This window comes from Corvus hawaiiensis, chromosome 18 (genome assembly GCF_020740725.1).
Source record: "Corvus hawaiiensis isolate bCorHaw1 chromosome 18, bCorHaw1.pri.cur, whole genome shotgun sequence".
In the NCBI taxonomy this organism is placed as follows: Eukaryota; Metazoa; Chordata; class Aves; order Passeriformes; family Corvidae; genus Corvus; species Corvus hawaiiensis.
Genome location: NC_063230.1, coordinates 9,455,673 through 9,479,642, shown reverse-complemented (window position 1 = coordinate 9,479,642; position 23,970 = coordinate 9,455,673). Strand labels below are relative to the sequence as shown.

The 23,970-nt window shown below is 40.8% G+C and overlaps 1 protein-coding gene across 1 annotated transcript in view; it reads right to left on the bottom strand.

The window, feature by feature from the left end:
• GALNT9 (polypeptide N-acetylgalactosaminyltransferase 9) overlaps positions 1–23,970 on the bottom strand; it is a 133,839-nt gene that overhangs the window by 13,593 nt on the left and 96,276 nt on the right. The window contains exons 7-8 of the mRNA XM_048322841.1: positions 5,020–5,205; positions 1,469–1,606 (exon numbers count right to left, since the gene is read on the bottom strand). Coding sequence (XP_048178798.1) covers positions 1,469–1,606; positions 5,020–5,205 — 324 coding nt within the window. The remainder of the gene's footprint in view (positions 1–1,468; positions 1,607–5,019; positions 5,206–23,970) is intronic.

Sequence of the window (23,970 nt, the reverse complement as noted above, 5' to 3'; positions counted from 1 at the left end):
CACAGGTTCAGAGATCAAAGGTACTTAAAAATTCCTGCACTCCCCAGACAAGGAGAATTTACAAGTTCATAAAAAATGGGATGGAGCTCTTGTTAAAATACAGGCATTTCTCTTGAGGTTGGAAACATTACACACATATTTTGGACATAGAAAAATTTTAGGGATATCATAAACAAGAAGTTACTTAGACAGACACTTCAAAAGACTCAACAGGTAAGTTTTGCTTTAGACTGTGAAGTACCTGTCTGGCCACCCCCATAATATAGGAACAGCTGCTGCATAAGGCGCCAGAAAAAAAATCAGTATATAATCCTTCATATTATAGTGTACAAGCATAACAGGGAATCTGACTGGATAAGGGGGCTCACAAACAACCAAATTTCAGGAGGTTTATTTTATGGCTTGGGTGCTATAAAGGCTAAAGAAGATGAAGACAGCTTTATGAGATGGCTTTAAAAAAATGGGAATTGAGTCACTAGGAAATAGATTTTTACTACTGTTTCAATCTGTTTCACATCTACTCAATACATTTATTCTCCTTGAAACTCACAAAAATCCAGGCATCTTTTCCTCCAGGAAAACAACCAGAAGAGAAAGTATTTAATAACAAGCTCGGTGTCATTTAGGATGAAGCCTAAAGTACGACTGAAAGGGACCTAGGCTGGTTTATACCAGCTAAATAGCTTGCATGGCTCTATTTTATTTAAACTGTTAAAGAAATAGATATTTGCATCACTGAACTTCCTGTTTGACTCAAGAACCTTCTATGTGACAGCTCAAGAGGAACAAACTTTGTTTTAGAGCCCAGCTTGCTCAGGGTCTGGTATAATTGACACAACATCGGCATTTCTGCCAATGTTCTTCATTGTTAACGACGTCCTCCAAGCGGACAGATACCAACAGCTCCTCTTGAATTTGCTCAATGTCTTTTCTCAGTTCCTGATGAGGATAGTTGTATTAGGATGCAAAGTGATATTATGCAATAGAACTTGCACTTTGTATCAGTGTCTCAAGTGCCTGACTGATTTTTATATGAAGTCAATCAAGTGGCAGAGAAAGGAACAGTGTCCATTTAGTTGTCTTGTGGGAAAATATCCTGCCTTTGGATTTAATTGCCGTTCATGTACACAATTGTTTTAGCTCTGCTGACCGCTGATGTTTTTTCATGATGACTGTGACGTCTTATTTGGGAAAATGATTGCCTCAAACTTATGTCTCAGTATTTTAAAATGAGAGCCTAGGCGGTTGCATGTCATCGTCATTGTGGATGACTTCACCAGCTGCACTCCAACGAAAGGAACGGAGCTTCCAAAGCCACACTCCTTGGTGCTGACTAAAAGGAGGGGAGGGCATTTTTGCTGTCGCTGCTGTGCTGATTTGTAATTGCTCTGCATATCCTGACACCCAGCACTGAAAGGAGAGGACTGCTCGAATGCAGCCACGATGTGTTCCCAAAGACATACTGTACCTCTCCGTAAGTGACTGTGTTGTTATAAACCCTCATCTCAGGGTACACGTTCTCCAAGTACCACTTAAAGCTCCGGCACTGCAGTCGCTGTCGCAGAGCAATTCTTTCAGAAACGTCTCCAAAGTCAACTCCGGGGTTCTGCAAAGCAGAAAGCGAATAAAGAAATCTCACTGCACTGATTTTATGGTTGCTATCTTTACTGAAATCAAACTGGAGTTCGTTTTGTATACCAAGCTGTATTTCCCTCTTTTCCTTCTTTTGTTGTAAGTAGCAGCTCATCAAACAGCTGCTGTTGAATGCAGACAATAAATATTAATGAAAGCCAGTGGAAAAAGAACCATAAAGAACAAGCAAAAACCAAAAATAAATCAAAATAATAAGAATACAGTAAGAATGTTGTTACTTACAGGAGTTCTAAGTATTTGCAATCAGTCCTGAACAGTCCAGTTACTTTCAGATTCATTTAGAATTAGGCAGTAATTCTGATCGAAAATAGAGCAGCTTGGTCATGTTTTACTCTAGTAAGAGATTTGGGTATTCAGTAATGTAAATGACATCAGAACAGACCTGCTAAAACTTCAAAGCAAAGCTGCTCAGAAAGTCATTAAGTTCCACTAAGCATTCATATAGACCAGCATTCAGTTTTTACTAGAACTGGAGCTCATTTGCAGACTTGAGCCATAGAATGCAGTTAAACTCAAAACCTTTATAATTCTACTTCAGAATTTAACTTATGTTTAAATACAAATCCCATGAAAGTCACAGGCTGGAAGATTCAAGTTAATATGACCAAAGTCAGCCATTTAAAACTGGTGGGTCCTGACTTAGAGTCTGTTGATTTAAAGTGTTGTAAATCATCACAGTTCAACATTAAGACAGTAAGAGTTACTGTCTTACCTCATCCAAACCCTTTTCTGACACTATTAATAAAATGGACTGAAACTGGGGAGTTTTGTGTGAGATCTCTCTGAAGTGCCTTGTGCTTTTCCTCCAGAAGAATATCTGTACATTTTACAGATTGTTTCTAATGCAGGGTTACAAGGCAGCAGCAAATCTTAGCTCAGGGTTTATTAAGATCCCCAACAGATGCCTGCTTTTCAGGAGAGAACACAAGTGTAATACTGAACAGGTTTTCCTATTTGCCACATAAAGAGTTTGCTGTGCTCACTGCTGCTTGCTGATGCACGTTCTGTCAGGAGCCCTCAGTGCAGCATCCATTCAAATGAATGTTAATTTACGTAGTACTTGAGGCTGCATGGAAGGAGAGCAATCCTCCGAGGCACTCAGTGCAATAAATCATTCAATGTAAGATTCCTTTATCACTAAAATTGTTGAGGAATAAATCATAAGTGGGGATGTACCAAGTATTTGGTTAACTAAAATAAAGCTACGCTGACCTGCTGCTGAAGGTTATAGGAACATGATCTTGCAGGTGTGCCCAAGACCATCTGCTAATCCAGATACACAATATGCACATGTTCTCAGTAACCTGTGATTTGTACAAAAGATGGGAGTTATAAAACAATTAATTTGGATTGGTTTTGTGGTATGGGAAAATGCATATATTTTACTTGCCTCTTTTCTTCCCTGTTTAAAATGAGGCAACACACTGCCCTTTTTGCAGAGCACAAAAGCAGCAAATTGAGCAGCTATGAAAACGCTGTGCTCACCCTCTGTGCCAGCTGCAGTCACCATGGGCAGGTTACAGTTTGATGGTGTAAGAATGAGGTGTCCACAGGATTTACTTTGTGGACACATTCTTTTTAACCAGCTAGCAAGGTTTCTAGTTCCCCAGCAGAAGGTTTTTGTGATGGCTTATTCCAGTACAGTACTTCTGCCATCTGTATCAAATACTACAGTGAATAGTATAATGAACACTAACATCAGCTTCCTTTTCCTGAGAGCTAATAGGCTTTTTTTTATGATGCACATTTTATCAATCAATCAATTTACTTTATGGAAAGAAAATTTTAATGTTCAGTACTTCTGCTGATTTTATGTCTTTTATTGTAGATGTGCCTGGGTTTTTTTTAAAGCTCTGCTGTATAGCTCAGCACAGAAAACTGCATCAATAAGTAATCTCAGATTAAAGGGAATCATGTTTTGGTGTAAATGCTTATTTAAATATCATCTTTTCTCAGAATTCATTTGCAGATGTCATCAAGCAAGCAAATTTACAGAGGTTAACTTTTCATCTCCTAATTGAAAATTGACCATTTTAGCAAGTGTTTTTTATGTGTGCAGACAGGGCCAAAATGCCCCTGCAATCTTTAATGGACACTGCTCTGTCTTCCTCCTACTGTCACAGAAATCTTGTGTGGAAAAAGTTATGCAGTATTGCCTTTTGTTAAGGCAAAATAATTCTCTGCAATTACCTCTTGTGCCAAAAGAAGTCACCAAAAACACATCTCAGAGACCTTGCACAGAGTGTCCAACAGTGAACAGCAGTGAGTGAATCTAGAGCTCTGAGAATATCTGACATATTCAGACATCGCATGGACAAGGAGGACACATTACTCCTCTAGGTATGTGTATTTCAAAAACTGTAAGAGGAAAGAACAAAAATGGGTACACATATTAATTGTGTACCACAGTATGAGTAGATGTCCAGGACAGACTAAATCTAATAAAGCCTTTGACAAGACTCCCATGACTTTGATGAACTCTAGGTCATAACTGAATATTCCCAAAGACACTGCTGGGTTTGTGTATCTTCCTGTTCTGATAGGAACATTCCTGTTTCTATTTGCTTCAATCAGCTCTGGGCAAACCCCTGCTATAAGGGTTAAATAAACCACCATTACCTACAGATCAGTGTATACTACCCCTCACATGAATAACTTGGGTGCAAACACAGCTAGGGAACACAGCAACAGCCAGCTTCCACCTGGCTGGGGTATAACATATAGCTCTTCTCTGCAAGAATTATGCTCAGTGCAGATGTAGCATGTGATATGCTTACAGAACAAAGTGATAAACCAAACCTAGAGTTTATCTAATATTTATATTACATGGATTCCTAGAGGCCCCCACATGCCATCTACAATTCGTATGTGCGGTGAGAAGCAGAACGTGCCCACACTGCACCTCTGAGCCTGTGGGCAATAAAGCTATTTAATGTGTGATTCTTTTATTGCATACTTTGTTTTTTATGCTGGTGAGGTCTATTGAGTCTCACGATGAATGATGATATTTATTTATGGACATTTCTGCCGTCCCCACCGTTGTAGCATATGAACACCTCAGAGTTTAAGGGTGCCCCAAATTAACGACTTCTTGGGGAGCACATAAACCTGAGACATTTTGCTCTGGTGAAATTATAAATCTGTGTCACTGCATACAACCATCTGGACTGAGTGCACAACTAAACTTAGACTGAGGGAGCAAGTTCACATGGCAGAACTCTCCCTACTGAGCATGCACCAAAGCACTTTCCCTGAGCTTAGCCCACTTTGTGCTGCTGTAGCACCACCCTTCACCTCGAAGAGCTAATTAGGAACAGCCATCCGTGTTTCTGCCCCTGTTCAGGACAGAGTGTGACCTGTACTTACTGCCATGGGGATGTTCCAGGCCATGTAAACGTGTGACTTGAAGTCATCCATCCAGACCTCGGCGGCGCGCAGGGCGTTGCGCTTTGCATAGTAGTCGATGTCGTTGTTGTAGGGCTTCTTGGTGCGCTCGATGTGCGCCACACGGGAGCAGGGCAGCACCTCCATGCTCCCCCCGCACTGCCACACCTGGGGGAGGCACAGAAAACAACCACATGGCCTTTTGTTCCCCTTTTGAGGCAACACAAGTGCTTCTTTTCAGATGCTGTGTGTAGAGTGTTTGCGGTTTGGAGGTGAGGGCTATTGAACAGTTCAAAAGGATCGCCCAATTTACCTCTCTCTGTGCATTGCAGATGAGTCGGAGGGGAATGCAGATGGCTGCATTAGGTACATAAGTGTAGAAGCCATAAAGAGACGAGTCCTTCACCATAATATCCCTGTTCTTGGGACCACTAGGCAGAGAACGAATTGTGAGGGGGTAACCTCTGCCCTGGATGCTGCTTTAACCCAGTGTTTGTTACTGAAACTTCAACAGAAATCAGCTGTATCATCTGTCTGTGTTTGACACATGAACGGGGTACCAGAAAGGGCTCTAAGGTCGCCCCAGAGCCTTCTCCTCTGGACTAAACACCCCCAACTCTCTCAGGCTGTCTCCACAGGAGAGGTGCTCCAGACCTTTCATCATCGTATCTCTCTACCCCTGAGCTGATGAAGAGGGATAAAAGGGGCTGAGTGGAGACTGTATCAGCCAGCCTGCCCAGATACCACTGTACCCACACTGTGCAATTTTCTCCCTGTTGGCTATTTACTGTCTGAACTCCACGGCAGGGGACAATGAGGACTTGTCTCTTTGCATCAGTGAGATCTGGAGTGACGCAGAGTGAGTGAGGCTTATGGATTCAGCTCCCTCAGGTCTGCACCGAGTAGCAGAGTCTAGCTGAAGTAAATAAAAGATATTAAAATAGAAACAATAATTCAGTACTTTTCAAGGTTGCCTTTTACTTAGAATAAAAGTACATTTCCATAGAAGATGCATTCCAGAACCATACTGGGGCAGTTCTCCACCTAACCTGCCTACCTGCCTTCTCAAGGATAAAGATGAAGTGCTTGGGAAGTGGCAAATAAGATCTCTGCTCTGCCTTTTTTTTTTTTTTTTTTTTAAATACTTTGTTAGGTACTATTTACTTGCTGCTTTCCAAACAGTTCTGTAGTAAATCACTGGCCACTGGAATTTACATTTGATAAATGGAATACACTGCAAAACATGCTCATAAATTTGGACTGACAGGTGCTGAGGGTTTCCAGTGCAAAGGGGAACTGCTACCAAAAAAAAAGAGAAAAAAGAAAGGAATTAATTGATTTTCACGATCAGAAGGAGAAATGAGCAGTACACTTTAGTATACTGCTGTTTGCCCAACCCAGCTTGGAAGTCAGCTATTTCATGCACAGCACATTTTTCTTTCTATTGATATGCCTAATGACCTTGTAACTCTTATTTATATATTTTGGTACCAAGGGCAAGTACATTATCTGAGTGACAGATTTATTTCCTTCGAATGCCAGTGCTCACAAAAACCTGAAAAGGAAAAGGTATTAAACTGCAACATTAACAGTTTAGCTCATCTGTAAATTCAACACAAGCAGTTATTTATCAGTTATAAATTCCCCACAGATGAAATCCACAGGGAACACAGACCCCTGGCTTTGAAGGAAACACAACAAAAAAAGGCAGCAGCAGCCTCAGGCCAGATAACTCACACCCTGTCAGATCCTGGTGCTCAGCTCTCAGCGTGGGTCTGGCTGTGGTGTGATTGCCCCATCCCTAATCCCGTGGACTGCTTTCCACCGACATTCAGTCACTTCTTACCCTTCCCCTCAGCCCCATTTTGTTCTTTAAAGAGGCAACATCTGCTGAAGACATGGAAGGAAGGAAGGGAACAGCCAGGAAATACTCAAGGAAACTTTTCTTCCTTACAAGATGTTAGAATTTACCCCAGACAACTTTTTTTTTCTGGGAATATGTAACTTTTACCACCAGCAGGGGATGTTTCCCTGGATAAGGATGGGACTTCCAACCCCAGAGAAAGAGAACTGGATGCAGAGCACAGGGGGCAAGGAGTCAGATGGTTGTGGATCACCAGGTGTACATCATCGTGCCACTATCTCTCCACATCCCAGACAAATGTCACAGCTGCTCAGCTGTGGGTCATTTCTTTCCAGGCCAAATAAGGTCTCCTGTTTTACTTCATGAAGATTAGTTGCTGTTCAGTGGAGCACAGACATGACTCAGTATCCCCACACCCTTTCAGCACATGGCTAAGAACAAAGTGAAGATCTTCTCTCCTTCCCTTCCAATAATTACTTAAACTTTCACTAAATAGAAGAGTTTCTGTAGTATAATCAAATATGTGCATTCAAAACTGGGCAAGATCCCAGCAGTTAAGAGCCGTCATGTGAGATTTGGATGAGTACTCAAGACTTGGGCTTGAAGGAGGAGGATGGGAGGTTCAGCAGCACCTTCTCCTCTCTGGACACAGAGTTGAAAGGCATGTTGTGATGCAGAAAACCATTGCCTGTCTGCTTCTAACAAAGGGTGAAAGAATGAGGAAGGTTTTCTTGTATGAGTCAGGTAAGAGAGAGGTGAGTCAGTGGCTGATCCTGAAACTGGTTGATTCCCCTCCTCTTTTCATTCTCAAAACTGTACTTAATGACCCATTTTAACAGTAGCAGACAACACATTTCTTTCCACATCAAACTATGAAATTATGCCAGGAAAATAATTACATGCCTCTGTAAAGCACTTATCAAGCAGGATCCTTAAAGTACCTTACTGGGGGAAGCAAACTATTTCTAACTGTGAGCATAAAATGTTGCCCAAGGCCCTCCAAAGCGACACATTTCAGGCAATCAAAGAAAACTGACTTCCATATCTATGCCTTGTCTTCTGGGATAACAACACATTTCCCGCCCAAGTTATTCCTCTCAAATGGAGCTTCCAACATTAAATGTGTGTCTCAAGGTTCATTTACTGAGAAGGTGGAAGTGTTCAGTCTCTGAGCTGCTCCCCACAAGGGTGCACATCACTGAAAATCCCACTCTGCCTTCTTTTTCCCCATGGAGAGACAAATCTCTTAGAGAAAAATTTTTTTTTGGCTTCACAGCATGCACTCCTCAAACTTGTACTGTGAGGAAACAGCCCAGGCTCCATGGAAGGCCAGGAGCAGCAGCAAAGCCAAGTGTGTGCTCCTTGACTTGGTGCAGCTGAGCAGCCCAGGGACTCAGCTTTGCCTCTCTGAGCATCACACTGTGCAACGTTTTAAGACATGATCAAGTAATTCCAAGAGACACTCAATTTATTTGCTAATTGTAGCTAATTTCTAATTTCAGCACTGCTCTTTAGGCTGCTATAAACAAAATTGATAGCAATTTAAATGTTACCATAGCCGTGTTACCTTAGCATTTTTACTGCTAATTATCTCAATCAACTTTTCTATAAACAGACATATTAAGTATTGAGAAGAAGAAGTACCCACATCAGGACTAAATTACAAACTGAGTGATAATGTTTGTGGCTTGCACTATAATGATTTACTGACACTAATTATTAGCTATTCCTATGCACCTGAGGTGTGGCTGTCCTACAGGCAAGTGTTTATTTATGCAGCAGCCAGCTGGACATCACATTCTATGCATCAGAGAAAATCTGAGGTGAGGCCATGTCTTGTCTGCCATGGCCTCAACTGGGCATCAGCAAAGTTCCCTGAAGGCAGCTTGGGTACATTATTTAGAAAGGCTAATAAGGTGCCAAGTTTAATTCTTGACAAACAGTAACAAGTTTTCCGAGGAAACGCATTTTCCCACATGTACTTTCTGCTGAAGGTTGAAACTACCATCAGGATTTAAAAAAAATTAAAGTTAAAAGGAGTTAAACAAGCCTGGCCACCATTGAGTAGGAAGTAGAGCTAGCCAGGCTGCTGGGCTAATCCATTCCTAAATACATATAGAGAGAACACTGCTGATGTGGTCTCCTGCTCTGCAGGTGAGACCTGTTTCCAACAGCATCATGGCCTGCAGAGCGAATGTCAGAGCTCAGAAATATCCTGGGATTTAATATTTGCCATTTTTAGTATTTTTAGTATTATTCCTGGGATTTAATATTTGCCATTGGCAAGAGAGTGGCTGCAGCTCCCAAGAGGCTCTTGCTGATTATAGAGAGGGCTCTTCCCTCTCCATGGACTTGGTGCTCTGTAAATTGAATATCATTATTTTGTACACTGAAGTGACTGCACAGGGTTATTTAATTTGGTGCAGATGATCTCACTAAAAGCAAAATCAATAGGTAAAAATAAAAATGGCACCACAGTGTGAAGGAAAAGCTGGGAAGACAGTTTTAACTTTGAAAACTTACACTGGAAGTAAAGATTGTGATCCTTAAGAACTTTGTACCTTGCTGTGAATTTTTCAGTTTAAACACCCTGGTGTTCAGTGAGAGAGAAAAAGAAAAGCCTCAGATTCTCTGTTACAACTATTTTTTCCATCAAACACACCTTTGATTTAAGCAGCTGGAGAGATGAGGTATCCCAGAACATGTAATAGTGGAAAGGACACTTCAGTGTGTGTGGGATTTGCTTCCAAATAACCACCCTTTGCTAACACTTTCATACCCTTTTCACAGACACACCAGTTCCATCCATTCCTCTCAACATCACAAGTTTATAGATGACAAATCAACTCCAGTGGAGAGTGACCCAGGCATTTGCAACGTGTTGGTCTCCATCTCTTTTAAAATCTGCTGACTTTTCTGGTAAAGCTGGGGTTAGTCCAGCTTCTCTACTGATACAGAACACCGAGCAATTAATGAAATTTTCAGTACCCTGAGGCTTTGAGCCCATTTTTCATAGTTAGCAATCTCTCTGGAGGCATCACTGCACAACGTGCATGGGTGCTGTAGCAGCTTTGTGCTTTATCTCCTTCCAAGAACTTGTGGGTATTTCAGTGGGCCTTTCCTGAGAGGAATAATCACAGTCTGCATCTTCCAGCAGTAAGAAAATGGAAGGAACCAGCTTCAGAACACACATGTGGCAGCAGGGCCCCTCATTTCTGATACACCCAGCAGAGGATGTCACCTGGCACTTGTGCCACAGCCCTGCCAGCAGCAGCACTTCAGACGTGGATGTTCAGCACATCCTGAAACAAAACCCTTGTGCTGGAACAGGGCTCTGAGGTTTTATGGAGCAGTTTTGTACTCCACCTGAGCAGCACTCCACAGAAGTAGCCTTTCAGATTTCAAACTTTCTTTTCCGAGTGAAGACAGCAGAAGAGATGGAGGAGTTTTTAAAGCAGCTCAGATATCCCTGTTTCATGATATTCCAGCGTGGGAATTCTTAAAAGTCAGGGATCTCAGGTTTTCTTTGATTTTCAAGGCAAAGACTACCAGAAATGGATGTCTTCTAGACTGCCTACACACCCCTACAGCAGGATTGGAAAAGATTTTTCTATGATGAAAGAATCTCCACATGTTTCAGAAATTTTGTTGACCTAAATTTCAAGAATAACATCAATTTTAAATGTTTTCATCGGTTGAAACACAAGCTCTTTGTTTCCTCCACCCGTGTTTCCCACAAAGGTTTTTCTGAAACTGAGTAACTGATGATTTTCAGAATATCTGCTTGGTGTTAAAAGCTTTTTTAATGTAAGATTATATATATATATTTCAATCTGAAAGGTCAGTTTAAACTGAAAACACAAAACTTTGTTGCAAAAATAGAACAACACAATCTTCTGACAACATTAAAACCAGGTATTTGTTCCCATTTAGAAATTTTGCCAAAGTGCAGAGTGTTCAAAAGAAATATTTTTTGTTTAATTTATCAGCTGGATCTGACAGAGGGATCAAATTATGGTTCCTTGAGGTGACAAGTCTTATTTCTGACAGAAGTTGTGATACCTGAAGGGCAGGAGGACATGTAGTAAATTCTCAACAGCAGGCACCACTGAGCCCTCTTCAGCCCCTTGAACACCACAGTGTAAAATAAAATCCATGTGTACTGCAGGTACAGGAAAATTCCTACTCTGGTGAAGTCAAACAGGAAGGTAGTTCTTAATTCTTAAAAACCTGCACAGGAAGAGGATGCTGTAGTTTCAGTTTCTCTCTCCACTCAGCCATGAACCAACAAGGTCTGAATCAGAAGCGATTCTTCAAAGTATATTTGAAAGATGACAACAAAATCCTTTCCCATCTGAAACATGGGAGCTCTGTACTTATCCTCCAGCCCTTAAGGGATGTGCCAACTCTTCTAGTGCCCACACTAGAAACAAAAAATTACCATGAATATAGCACACTTAGTGTTCTTGCATCTCTGATATTGACAATTTACGTAGTTCACTGAAAGCTGATTTTCCAAAGTAATTTATAGCCTGACATTTTCTTGTTGTGTAATGGAGTTTTATGGATATTTTCTCTTCCACATATTCTCAGAGCTGCCTAGATAGTCATATTTAATCAGCTGTGCTAGATGAAGTGCTCTCTCTGTTTTTCACTTCACATAGGAAGCTGTTAGAGACTGGGGAGCTGTCATAATCAAACACATCATATGGAAAAATTAATCACATGGTCTCGTTTTGTTCATCAACTGCATTTTTATCATCTTCTTTAAAGGCAGCCATAAGTATGGTTTAAATAAGTCTCAACTGTCATTTCTCAAAATAGCCTGTGCTGTTTAATGGTGCACTTATAGAGCAAAAATCTTTCCACGCTGGGACAAACCAGCTTACATCAGAGAGATTTTTAGCTGCCAAAAAGAGACTGGAAAAAAGGAAGAAATCACATCTCAAGATCCACAGATCTTTGTTTTGTCAGAGGTTTCAGGATAAACTTCTGACCTATGCCTTCAAATTTCAGGACCCAAAAGGGTCCTTGGTCGACTGATCCTGACATTGACTTAGTGACAATCCTTCCTTTTTGCTCTCAACTCCTGCTCAAAGCAGTCTGCAGATAATCTGCTCACAGCAGATGTAGAGGGAGTGTGGCAAATTATTAGCTCAAATATGAAAGCTAATTCTGTTGTTAGGAGTCTTCTTATCCTAAGTGTGTCAATACCATCCCTTACTCTTGCTGCCCTGGAAGGCTGGGAACACAAAGCAATGTTTTTGGACTGATGATTTTGGAGGGTTGAATTTCACCTGGGGCTCTCCTCGTGTTTTTTTCCTGGCTCAAACAGCAATAACTAATTTGAAGAGAGAAGCAGAGATAGGGAGGATAGAGTAGATGTAGCCATACAAGTAGTCAGGATATGTTTGGCTCTAGTATTATGGCTTTATGATTATTATTTTTATCAATATTTCAATTGTCCCAGTGAGGAATACTTGGAAGCTTGCTGCTTTTCCTAGAACTATTACAATAGAGTTCAAAGGTGTGCTGCAAGATCCTTCTGCAGAGTAATTTAATGTGAATTTCACAGCAGACTCAAAATAATACCTTTTCTTTATAGAAAAGTAAACCAACTTTTACATAGGTACTTGATTAGCCTTCAAAATTTGTTAGAATTTAGCTTTTTTTTTTCTAATACTTTGTTAGTTTGACCTTTTAGCTTTGATCCCTTGGGGTATTCTGGTATTTACAGAAGAATTGCTTTCAGAAAAAAAAAAAAAAGAAAAGGCAGTGGAACAATAACATTCTTGCCATGAAACACTCAACACACGCATGTTTTATATTTGTCTGGTGGCTCTTCACTGCCAAATTTAGAGGCTGTCCTTCACAGGTTTCTTAGAGGTTACGCAGAACCTCAAGCCAGTTAAGATCTCAGATGTAACACCAGGAGAAGATAAAACCCTTCTGTTAACCCTTTTCCAGAAGGAAATAGATAAGCGTGACGAAATTGAAACACGTTCTAGAGAAACTCACCCTCAGCAGCTGCTATCTTGCTGTAAAGATAAACTTTGTGTGTAAAGAAGCGGGGTTGATAAATTAATAGACTGGCTGCTATGCAAGGGAGGAGATAGGATTTAAATTGATAATAAAAATGCCCCATATGCTTTAACCACTAATCCGATCTCCATAAACCCATATTTTGCACAACATTTACAAAGGGTAATGCACCTTTGAAAAAAAGCATGTCTGGGGAAGAAGCTGATGATTTGATGTGGGAAGCAGATCTCCCTTCTGCAAGGAAAATTCCAGACTCTCTGAAATGTCTTGCTGATAGGAGATGGAAATTGCAAAAACCCTTCAGAGCAAGAAGAGCAGCCTGCCCCTGCACAGGCAGGATGCCCTTTGCCACACTGCTGGGCTTTACACACAGACCTCAAATGGCAAAGAATAAAATATCCCCGACTCCAAAAGGTGGCGGTGGTTCAGGAATTCTTCAGGGGAGTTCAGTCAGTGCAGGGATGCTGGGCAAATCCCCCCTACTCCAGCCTCCCTGGCATCACTGCTCAGGGAGGTCAGCAGGGTCTGATGGGTGAGGAAGCAGTGAGGAATGGGAGAAGGAAACAGGACAGCCTAAGTGCAAGGCTTTAATTTTCAAAGGCTTGCTTTTCTTAGCAAATTAATGAATGTTGGCATCTCAAAATGCTCCAAGAGATGTTAACAGCTCCAATCATGTAAATGACAGGCACAGGAAAGAGACTGGCTTGAGGCAAACCCTCAAACTTCATGGATTAGAGATAATAACTTTATTTTTCTCTGAATTCTCCTCAAGTCTGAAAGAGGCTGCAGATTTCTTCTGGTCTAATACCATATATGTTGTGTTTTGCAAGCACAAATAACTTTTCCTCTCTAAAGTAAATGAAATTTGGTATCTCTAATGTAGTTTGCTAATTGTCCCAGGCAGACGCTTCTCATAACATATTCTTTAAGAATGGATTTGATGAGAATAATTTTCTGCTTTCTTACAAATTTACTCAACTTTTTCCCAAACCAACAGAATCACTGTCAGTCATTTCTGTAAATATGACAGCACAGATACTGTTTGTACTGTAACTGTTAAAATTCAACAAATTGGCCTTGGAAAAATACAATCTGTATGGGATATATTGAACAGCATTAAAGACCAGCCTGTTATTCCTGTTCCTCACATCTCTTTCATGTGATTGCTTTAGGTTGTTTCTCCTCCCTTATCCCAATGGACCATAGAGAAAATCTCCCTCTAAATTCAAAGCCCAGCAAGGGATAAAGTTTTATGTACACTAAGCTTACATGAGAAAATCTGCAGCTGAGCTCCTGCAACATTTAAGTTCTTAGGAAAATACCCCTTTTGCCAGACAGTGCTTTATTAATCTGCACCAAACCACCAGGCAATGCTGCCTGGTCAGCTCAGCAGCTGCTTCTGGAACACAGTCCAGCCCACAGAAAATGCTTAAAAGAGGCTCAAGATTAGATCAGCTGAGCACAGCAGCCATCTCCAAACCACATTTAATCTCTGTCAGATGCCGGGGCAGATCAGCGAGGATACCTTAGGTCAGAGCAGGGATGCCTTCCTTGACATACAGGGGTTCACATGACCACAGAAATCTCTTGAAGAGCACAACACTAACCCTCCAACAGCTTCTCCCTTCAATTGTTACCTAAGCTAAGCCAGGGTGGAAGTAAAAAGTAAAAGTTGTTAAACTTTTTTTTCCCCTCAAAGTGAGTTCTCAGCTTTCTCGTGCAATACCAGTAGTTCACACTTTCAGCCTTTTGCTAATGAAATAATACTTACTGTGTGCTCAGCCTTCAGTAAGAAGGCTGAAAAATGATAAAATGCTTCCTGACATTTTAGCTGAGACCACAGGGAGGAAGAATAAAGAGCGGGATTTATTGATGCTTCAATTAGAATAAAGTCATTCTTGAATAAGAAAATATTGAAACAGACTGACTAATGAAGTGATCACAAAGGGTCTTTTCAAAGGACCCTAAGTGGAGTCATCCTCATTTGTTTTCTCTTTCCACAGCAGACCCTTAAATGATCTTTGCATATTGTCTACACTAAATCCTGCAAGGTTGCTATTTCATTTTAAAGAAAAAAGCTTTTAGGCTGCAAGGGATCCATTCAGTGAGAGCTATTATGCTTATTGTGGTTGTGCTGCAGAGCCAAGGGATTTACTATATGCTCATTAGATCCTGCTTTGTTCCATAACAATCTTTTACGATGCAAATTTCAGCATGCTGATCTACTTAGAATAACATTTCCAAAAAAAAAAAAAAAAAAAAAAAAAAAATCCTGTTAAAGTAAAAGCTTCTTCCAAGGCAGGAACACTACAAACTCAGATCAATTACTAATATTTTAGCCCACGAAAACATCTGGTGTGTCAGCTTAAATTCAGCTTTGAACAGAGTCACAAGAAGTCCCAAGAACTCAGTGTTAGGGGCACACAGCAGGAGCATGGGTGGTCACACAGAGCTTAGAGGCCACGTTACGAAGCCATCACAGATGAGGCACGTTTGTCACTTGGCTTCTTGGTGGCTGAAGCACAAAAAGTTTGATTTGTTCAAGCCTTGGCACCTGAGGCATCCAGGCAGCAGAGAAGCCTCACCAGTAGAGATGCTCACCAGGACCTCTATGGAAGACACACAAGATGAGAGGTGTGAGTTCTCCACAGCCCTGCTCCATAACAATCTCCAGGGCAGTGCTGACAGAAAAAAAAAAAAAAAAGGGAAATAAAGCAAGGCATAAAATTGGAAAAATGGCAGAAGTGAGCAAAACCACTGTCCTCATGCTGGATGTTTGGCACTCAGCGTGCTGTGGCTGTTTCCATCTCTTGTTACTGCTCTTTAAACTCTCACCTGGCAGCTGTGACCTGCAGACAGACTGAGGATGAGGAGGGGCACTCCTGTTTTTCAAAGCATTAATTCCATCTTGGTCCTCCTCTGTGACCTTCCCGAGGGAGCAGTTGTACGAATGCAGAACGATGAATATTATCGTCCAGGAGATCTACCTGATAGCTCTTCCTTAATAGTTCTATAAATCTTGCCATGTCTTAGTGCTTTAAGTGTACAGCAGAGGTAATCCTGCTGTAAGGAATAGTGTGAACTCATCCCTCATATGCACAGAGCCCAGCCAGTCTAGTGACACCACAGTAAAGCATTCTCTCCTGTGCCCTGAGCAGCAAAACTCAAACTGGAGCTAGAATTTACACTGAAAACTGAAACATAGATTTAAAAGAAACAAAGATTTTAGTTATAGGCTAGCTGTGTTGAAATTAGTTAGAATAGGAAGGAATTTGGGCCCAGCTAGAGTTAATTAAAATAGTTCAGAGAGCTGGACCTGAAACAGTTTTCAAGATGTTAGTAATTGATTATGGAATAATTGATGATCTGTCATTTGTATGTTTGTTTAGCTGTGCTTAGAACGAGGAACAGAAATACTGATCAGTTGGTGTAGGGAACAAGGACAATTACCAATTTCCTCCCTTTGTGGGAACCTATTCAAAAGTCACACAAGAGGAAGTTTGGAGGTCACTAAAGTAATTAGGATTGTTAAAGTTCAGAGAGGTGAAAAAGGTCAAAATGAGGGAGATGAGCTTACTTCATCTGTCTGGGACCACTGACCCAATTCAAGACTCAATTCAGGACACACACTATGCATGCTGAATGACATTAAAGCTCATTTCCATACGAAGAGGAGAATGGGAGGTGTTGATGTTATGAATATGCACTTGTATTTTAGATATTCATAATTTTTGTAAATAAAAAGCTTTGTGTTTGCTTGGATCAGGGCCCTGCATCTTAGGGAGCTATCCCATGCAGTGCCTGGCACCAAATAAACATGCACTTTCTAACTCTAAACTGTTAGAGAGTCTTTGTCAGTCTCAGTTGGATATCGATACTAGATCGATAGTCGTATTTTAGTAAATCAAAACTGATCTCTAGGAGATAATTAATAAAATATCTGAGGTGAGCAATAAGAAAAAGATCAGTTTGTCAGCAGAAGTGTTAACAAATCATTACAGTATTTCCAGTATTAACAAATCATTACAGTAATTCCAGGCAGCCCTTCCCATACTCCCATTCTAAAGCAGCAAACGAAACCTGCAACTTGCACTTAAAAACCTCACAAATCATCACCTGCTTATAATGGACAAGTTCAGCTGGAGTGCCTGCTCACTAAAATGCCACATGATTACTGAATTCAGCTGATGTCCTGGTTTACACAGTAAGTGCCAAATCCTTGATAAACATAAGATGTGTGTGAGCATGGCTTTCCCTGGGAATACTTATTTACTTGGGATGGCAAACCTGTGATTAATATTCTCCTCCCAGAGCTATGGGAAGGCACCAAAGGACGGGCAATGCCCATAAACGACTGGAATAGGATATTTGAAACATGTCTGAGGCTTGAAAAATGCCTCTGCCTACACTGCACTCTCACCCAGGCACCGCCAGCCTTGGCAGCTATCTGAGCTGCAAAAAGAACTTGAAAATATGCAAACCCCCCCTCTGGTGAGTCAGTTACAACATTCTTTGACTTTACCTTTCTGACTATCAGACAGCAGATGTCTGGAATGGTCTTTGGATACCTCAGAGAAATGCAAAATGGCAGAGAAAAAGAACTTTTAGAGAAGAAAGTGCTATTATGTCCTAGTGATTCACTCTGCTTAAATGCTTTATTGCTGCTATTAATGGACAGATATTATCATTAATCACAGGCTGTGAAGTGACTGACAAACTAAGCTATTTTGTACACCACCTAAAGAGCTGGTAAGGGGATGCAATTTGGGTTAAACACGAAAGAAAAAGGCTGTTTGTGATTTTGATGGACAGCTCCCTAAAGAATCTCCACATTCCAGGACTGCAAAGTAGGCTGTCACATCTGTAGATTTGTTGCCTCTCCAGGGAAATTTGAAGTGAGGTGTATCACCAGACACAGCCTTTTACTGGCTCTTTTCATTTCATTTCTTCAAGACCAGTTATTCCCATTTACTAAGACTTAGATTAGAGTTTGCTTTAGTTGACAAATTCTTTTGTTTGGCGGATTTTCTTTTTGGTTGTTTGTTGTGTTGTATAATGAAACCAACATAAGTTTATCAATGGTGACATGTAAAGGTCTTTGCTAGGCATGTTTTTATTCTTTAAATTACCTAGGCCACATTCCATCTAGCATAAGGATGTGAAAACACACACACGAATTTGGCAGTATTTCTCCCAAGAGCTAAAAGTGTCCTCAAAATTGAACTCTGCAAATATTAGCTTCAGCTTATTGGGAAGATAGTGTCCCATATTATAAAAGTGCTGAGCAAATAAGTGATGTTCTTTGTTTGCAAGAGATTTCTAGAAGTCAAATATATAGAGATACAGATACGGTTTCAAACTGAACCAAAATTGTGCTTGGCATTTCAAGGTGTTTGACAACTCAAAGTATGGAATGAAAGTTCACTTCAGATCCAGCAAAATATTTTGTTTCAACAACATCTGAAAATAACCTTTTTGAGGATGTAATGTAATGGCTTCTCCTTTCTCAACACATGAATTTAGATATATTTCCTTGCCAAATCTGTATTCTTTCTCAGATAAATTATTCGGCAAATTAATGTCCCATTATAGACAAAAAGATCATTAGCTGATTACAAAGAAGGCATTAACATTTACCTTTTGCCTTTTCAGAGCTTACCTAATTAAGTCATTCATCACCATTCTTCACTTGTATCAGCACAAAACTGACCTTAAAAGCATGTCAGATGTGACCAGAAAAATACTGCATTAGAATAAATACAGAGCTTACATAGTGACCCACAGCATTTTATGTTCCCAGACAGTGCCCATACTTTTACTTCAGAATATCCACTTCAACCTCAGCTTGGCTAAAATAAACAAATAAAAACAACTCCCCTGTTACTCCAGTAATTTTTTGTTTCTGTAGAATGGCAGTAATCATTAAATGCTACTTTGCTTCATTAAAGTCTGAATTTCCAAGAATTGAGAGAGAGAGTGCCACAGGGTTAAGTAATTCTTTCATCACATGGCCGATGTGTTTTATCCCTGCTGGATCACAAGTGCTCTTCGTTTACTGAGTTCCAGGTGTCATCCAACTATTTATTTGTGGAGCCTTTGTTGTAAACATTCTGGGCTGCCAAAGAAATAATCAAGAGTCTTTCCTATTCAACCTAAATACAATTCTGTTAAAAAAAACCCCTTTTCTGGTAAAATGGGATGGATGATTAAAAAAACCCAAACCAACAGAACAATTACAGGGGCTGCATTACTCTGCCTATCATCTATAGGCAAAATTTGAAAAAAATACGGCTTTACATCATTTTTATGAAGGCACTCTTCCGGACTTGCAGTTCATTTAATTTTGCCCTGGAGCACGTCTGCTGTGAGTAACATGGAATACAACCCACTTGTCTTTCCTCTTGTCTCTAAATAATCTCTTTCCATCTACTCTCAGAGTCAGGCTGTCACAAGCAGCTAATACCTCTACAGAGATAAAATAAGACAAAAGCAATAACCACAGTCAAGGCCCCCAGGGATTTCTTCACTAGATCTAACTACAGTGTCCACTCTATCAAAATCCTGCCCTGTTGCCCTGTGTCAATGTTTACATGCTCTGCTGCTTCTACCACTCACGTTTTCAGAGGGATTCCAGCCTTATCATCTACTCTGTCAGGTGATGGCAACAACTATTTCCTTTCCCCATTTCCCCTGTTTCTGTCACCTTCTGCCAACCAGCTCTGGTAACAGGCTCTGCTCTATGATTGAACTGACACCTGAGCAGTTCCAGTTTTTCATGAAGGATGCTGTGTTGAAAAGAATAATTCAAGTACCCTGTACCACAACAGCAGAAAGGGCCTTGTGGCTGCTTGTGTCCCATTGCTCAGGCTAAACTGGAGGTTGGTAGGTTTATTTGACTGGGCTTTATCCCAGAGGTGTTTGTGCCAGTCCTGGTTCAGTCCCCCTGCCTTCCATACTCCCCCATCCCTGCTGCTTGAGCTGGGTGTGCAAATGCTCCATAAGTTGGGTAAATCATAATTCAAAATGATACAGTCTAGTTTAAACACTTAGATAATAAGATATTCCATTGTTTTAACAGATTTGGGAAGGCTAAGCATGCACTGAGGTTTAAGCAAATGGTAATCTCTGTTTCAGAATGAAGAGGAAGAGGAGGCCACATTTCTCGTAGCTTTGCTGGACACAAAATGCCCAACTACAATTTATGTTGGCATGGACCTGTTAAAGGGTAAATTTAAATTTTTAAAAGAGCAGTACTGTGGCTGTTGATGTGGCAGCAGTTATGGAAGCCTCAATTACATCCAGATGCTACATATGCAGTTTGAAATACCAGGAGCATTTCCTCCTCTGAAAGATGGACATGGACAGAAACAAATATTTTCTCCCATCTGCCATAAGAAAAAAAATTGAATATACAAAAATAGAATGCCTTATTCAAAGTCACATCTGAAACAACAGCGAAGTCAGAAAAAATGAACTCAGGTTGCCCAATTTTTGGAAATCTTCAGCCAAAAAATCATCCTAGCACAGCCAGCTATGGTGAGTCTCTGGGCTCTGCATGGAACAGGCAGAGAGCTGTTACTCAGTAGCACATCTCTACAGGATTTCTGGCTAGAAAACATCAGTTCTGCTCAGTATTGCAAAATTAGTGTTCAACCCAGTCTTTCTCACCTTTCTTATTTTGAAGAGAAATCTCCCTTGGTGCTCTGACAGGAGCTGAGAAGCACTGGCAGCCCCAGGTGAGCCAGGACAGGGCCCCAGTGAATACACAGCCTGTCTGTGAGCTTCCAGTGTGCCCAGAGCTGCTTGTGGGGCACTGCAGGGCATCTAAAGGGGCAGCCAGACAGCACCAGAAAACTCTGCAGGTAAACCTGTCCCATGTCTGCTCTTGTCAAAGTGCTCAAACTTGCTCAAAATAGTGCAAACAGACCAAGAAAAAGTCCTTGTCTTCCTCTGACAAATTAAGTGTATTTCACTAGCATTCCTCCTAAATAGCAGAAGTGTGGTTTTAAACCTCAAAAATGTGCAATGTGTGAGATGTAAGAAGCCCAATCTATTTTCTGAGAGAAGTCCAAGAGACAGTTTAATAAGCAGCTGCATGGGAAGAAATTCCTGGTTGTAGCTCTTTAATGTAGCAGAAGAAGACATAATGAAAGCTAATAATTGGTAGATAATGCTAGAGAAATTCTGACTTCAGAATAAATTGGAGCTTTTTAAACAACAAAGATAATTAAACATTGAACAGCTTGCTGGCCCACTGTGGCAAATTCTCTACCACTTTGAGGGTTTTTGCAGTCAGACTAGGCATCTCCTAAAACCTACCAAAAAACTCAAACAGAAATGATGGGGCTCTCTGTGTAAGATGCTGGGTCAGGATCTTGGCCCTTCGTTAGCCAATTTAATTAAAGAAGCCTGATAGAAGTTGAGGAATTTAACCTTGTGTATCAAATTCACAAAACATTAAGGAGGAAGAAAATACCACATCTCAAAAGAAAGTCCAAAAATTGGCAAACTTCTCCAATGTTTATAAATTATATAAAACTTTTATGTATTAAAAATTAATCAGGCAAGCTTCCTAGACTGGGCTAAATTCAGCCTAATGATCCTTTGATGTAGAATTAGAATTTCTTCAAACAATATTTCTTTCCTCAAATTTCTCATGCTACAATTACTGTAGTTACAGGGCAAGAGATACAGGTGGAGATTAACAACTCCTTCACAAGCTGAAGAATAATGAATGCCCAGTGCATCAATTTCTGGTAATCCAAGATACAAAAGAACAACCTCTTCCTCTGCTTGTCATGACTAAGGATGTGCAGCAAACCAAAAGTTATCAAGCAGAACAAACTTACTGCACTTGTGAGCAGTACAGTCATGGTTTTATATTAATAAACACAAGAGTAGGCAGCAAGTAACAGCTATTACCAAACAGGACTAACTATGGCCAGGACTGAGCACGCTGTGTGACAACACCTCAGAAGCAAATGTTCTGTAAATGTCTTTGTTGAGTAGAAAGTGGAAACTTTATTTTTAAGCTAGCCCTTGGGACAGTCGTCATTTGGTGCTAGGTTGGAAAAAAAAAGCAACAAAAGCTAGCAGCAGAGTTACTGGGAAGAAGGCAGGTGAAGTGAGGTGCTCCCAAATTGCCCTCTCTAACCAGCAGATCAAAGCCACCTCCCAGCCTGACAGGGTGACTGCACAGGACTGTCAGGGACTCTGAGGCAGGGACTGCAGGGCAGTCCCAAGGTGGATGTCAGGACTTTCCCTGTATCCCTGCGTGGATTATCTCAACTTGGACCTTACTTCCAAACTGCTTTCCATTTTTAACCATTAGACTGCATTTTGCCTTTGCCTGCTGACATAAGGAAAACGTGTGAGTTTTCCTTATCTTTTATATCCCTTGAGATCATTAGGAAATCCCTTCCTGCCTTAGCTGCTGCTGCAGAATGGCCTTACTGAGGGCAGGAAAGCAATTTGCAACTGCCTGTAGTTCCAGATCCAGCCAAGCACTTGACTGCTTGCCTAACTGCACAGCTCTGTGTTATTCCATTGACTAGAGCAGGACCACTCACACAGTTAAAATTAAATGCCTGGTTAAGTGCCTTGTAGGTTTTTGGCTTGTTAACAATTCACCGCCAATACCTCAACCTGCTTAGGCTGTCGCGCCTTCTCACTGCAGTGCTTCTCTTAAAACTCCTCTTAACTCCAAGCTGAACACGTAAATGTGCTCCTGAAAACACCCATGAGGAGACCTACTGAAGAACCTGCTATCTTTCCAACTTACGTAATTTTTAGTAACAGAGCTGTACATCACACTTATCTCATTAGCAGTCATCTCCTCAGGCAGTACATACCGTGTGGGTGGGTCTTCCTTTTTTTGATTTACCTAGGAAGCCTTGCTGTCTCTAATTTTCCATGAATCTCATGAATTTCCACTGAAATCTTTACAGCTACAGTAGCCTGGGATGTAATGTTCTAAACCAATTTTAAACCCAAGAAAAAAATTTAATACCTAATAGATTTTATGAAGAAAGTGGCACTAAGTAGTGCCTCTTGCTAATGAAATCAAGCCAAAAATGCTTGAGGGAAAAAAGCTCCGTGTCTGTGAGCAGCAGCCCTGGGTGTGTGTTGACACCTAGGACATCAGAGACCTCACAAAACCAACTGGTACAATCTGATTGCCCAGCCAGATTTGGCAAAGCAGCAGCAATGTGTTCATCAATAGAGAATTACTAATCCTTGTCACAACAGACATAACTCCCTGAAGTGTTCTACTGCAGATGAGGGAAAGTCAAAATGCACTGAGGTCCAGTAAGGGGGCAAGGAGAGCTCCTGTCTCTGTCTCACTGACAGGTTTGCTTTGGGTGAACTTCCCAAAGGCACAGACTTGGCTTTCCCAGAGGCTGGAAAAGGCACAGAAACAGCTTCTCACCTTTCTAGTTCAGCTGAAGCCTGCAAGTGCTGGTATGTGAAAAATGAAAGTTAATCTTGAAAGAACTTTCTGGAGCACTCAGACTTTGACTACCAAAATTCTGGGAAGAGAGGATTTTTGGGTTTCGTTTAAACTGAGAATAGCATAAGTAACCTCAGGAAGAAACTGGCATTTTTGAAAACAGAACTTGGGAAAACAGTCTCATCATTTTGCTCTATAGAGCAGCATGTAACAGATCTAATCAAATAATTGTAATATGCTCCAGCTAGAAGGGTAAGGAAGAAAAACTGTGTGTAAAGGAAAAGAGGATGGGTCACAATAGCAGCAATGACTTATGAGGGTTATTTCTCACATCTGAAAGCCCAATAACTCACAAGTACCCCAGCCATAAGTGAATTATAGGAGTCTTTTGTGCAAGTAAAATTTTCCATTATGTACCTAATCTGATGCAGTGTAACAATTTGTCTCTTTTCACAAAATCATAAGGAATATTTCCCAGAGAACATCAAGAGCCACAGAGTAAAAAGCTTCCTTGCCTGAGAGAATGCTCATACGTTGATCATCATCATTCTCTACATTTAAAGCTGCCTCAGTGTGC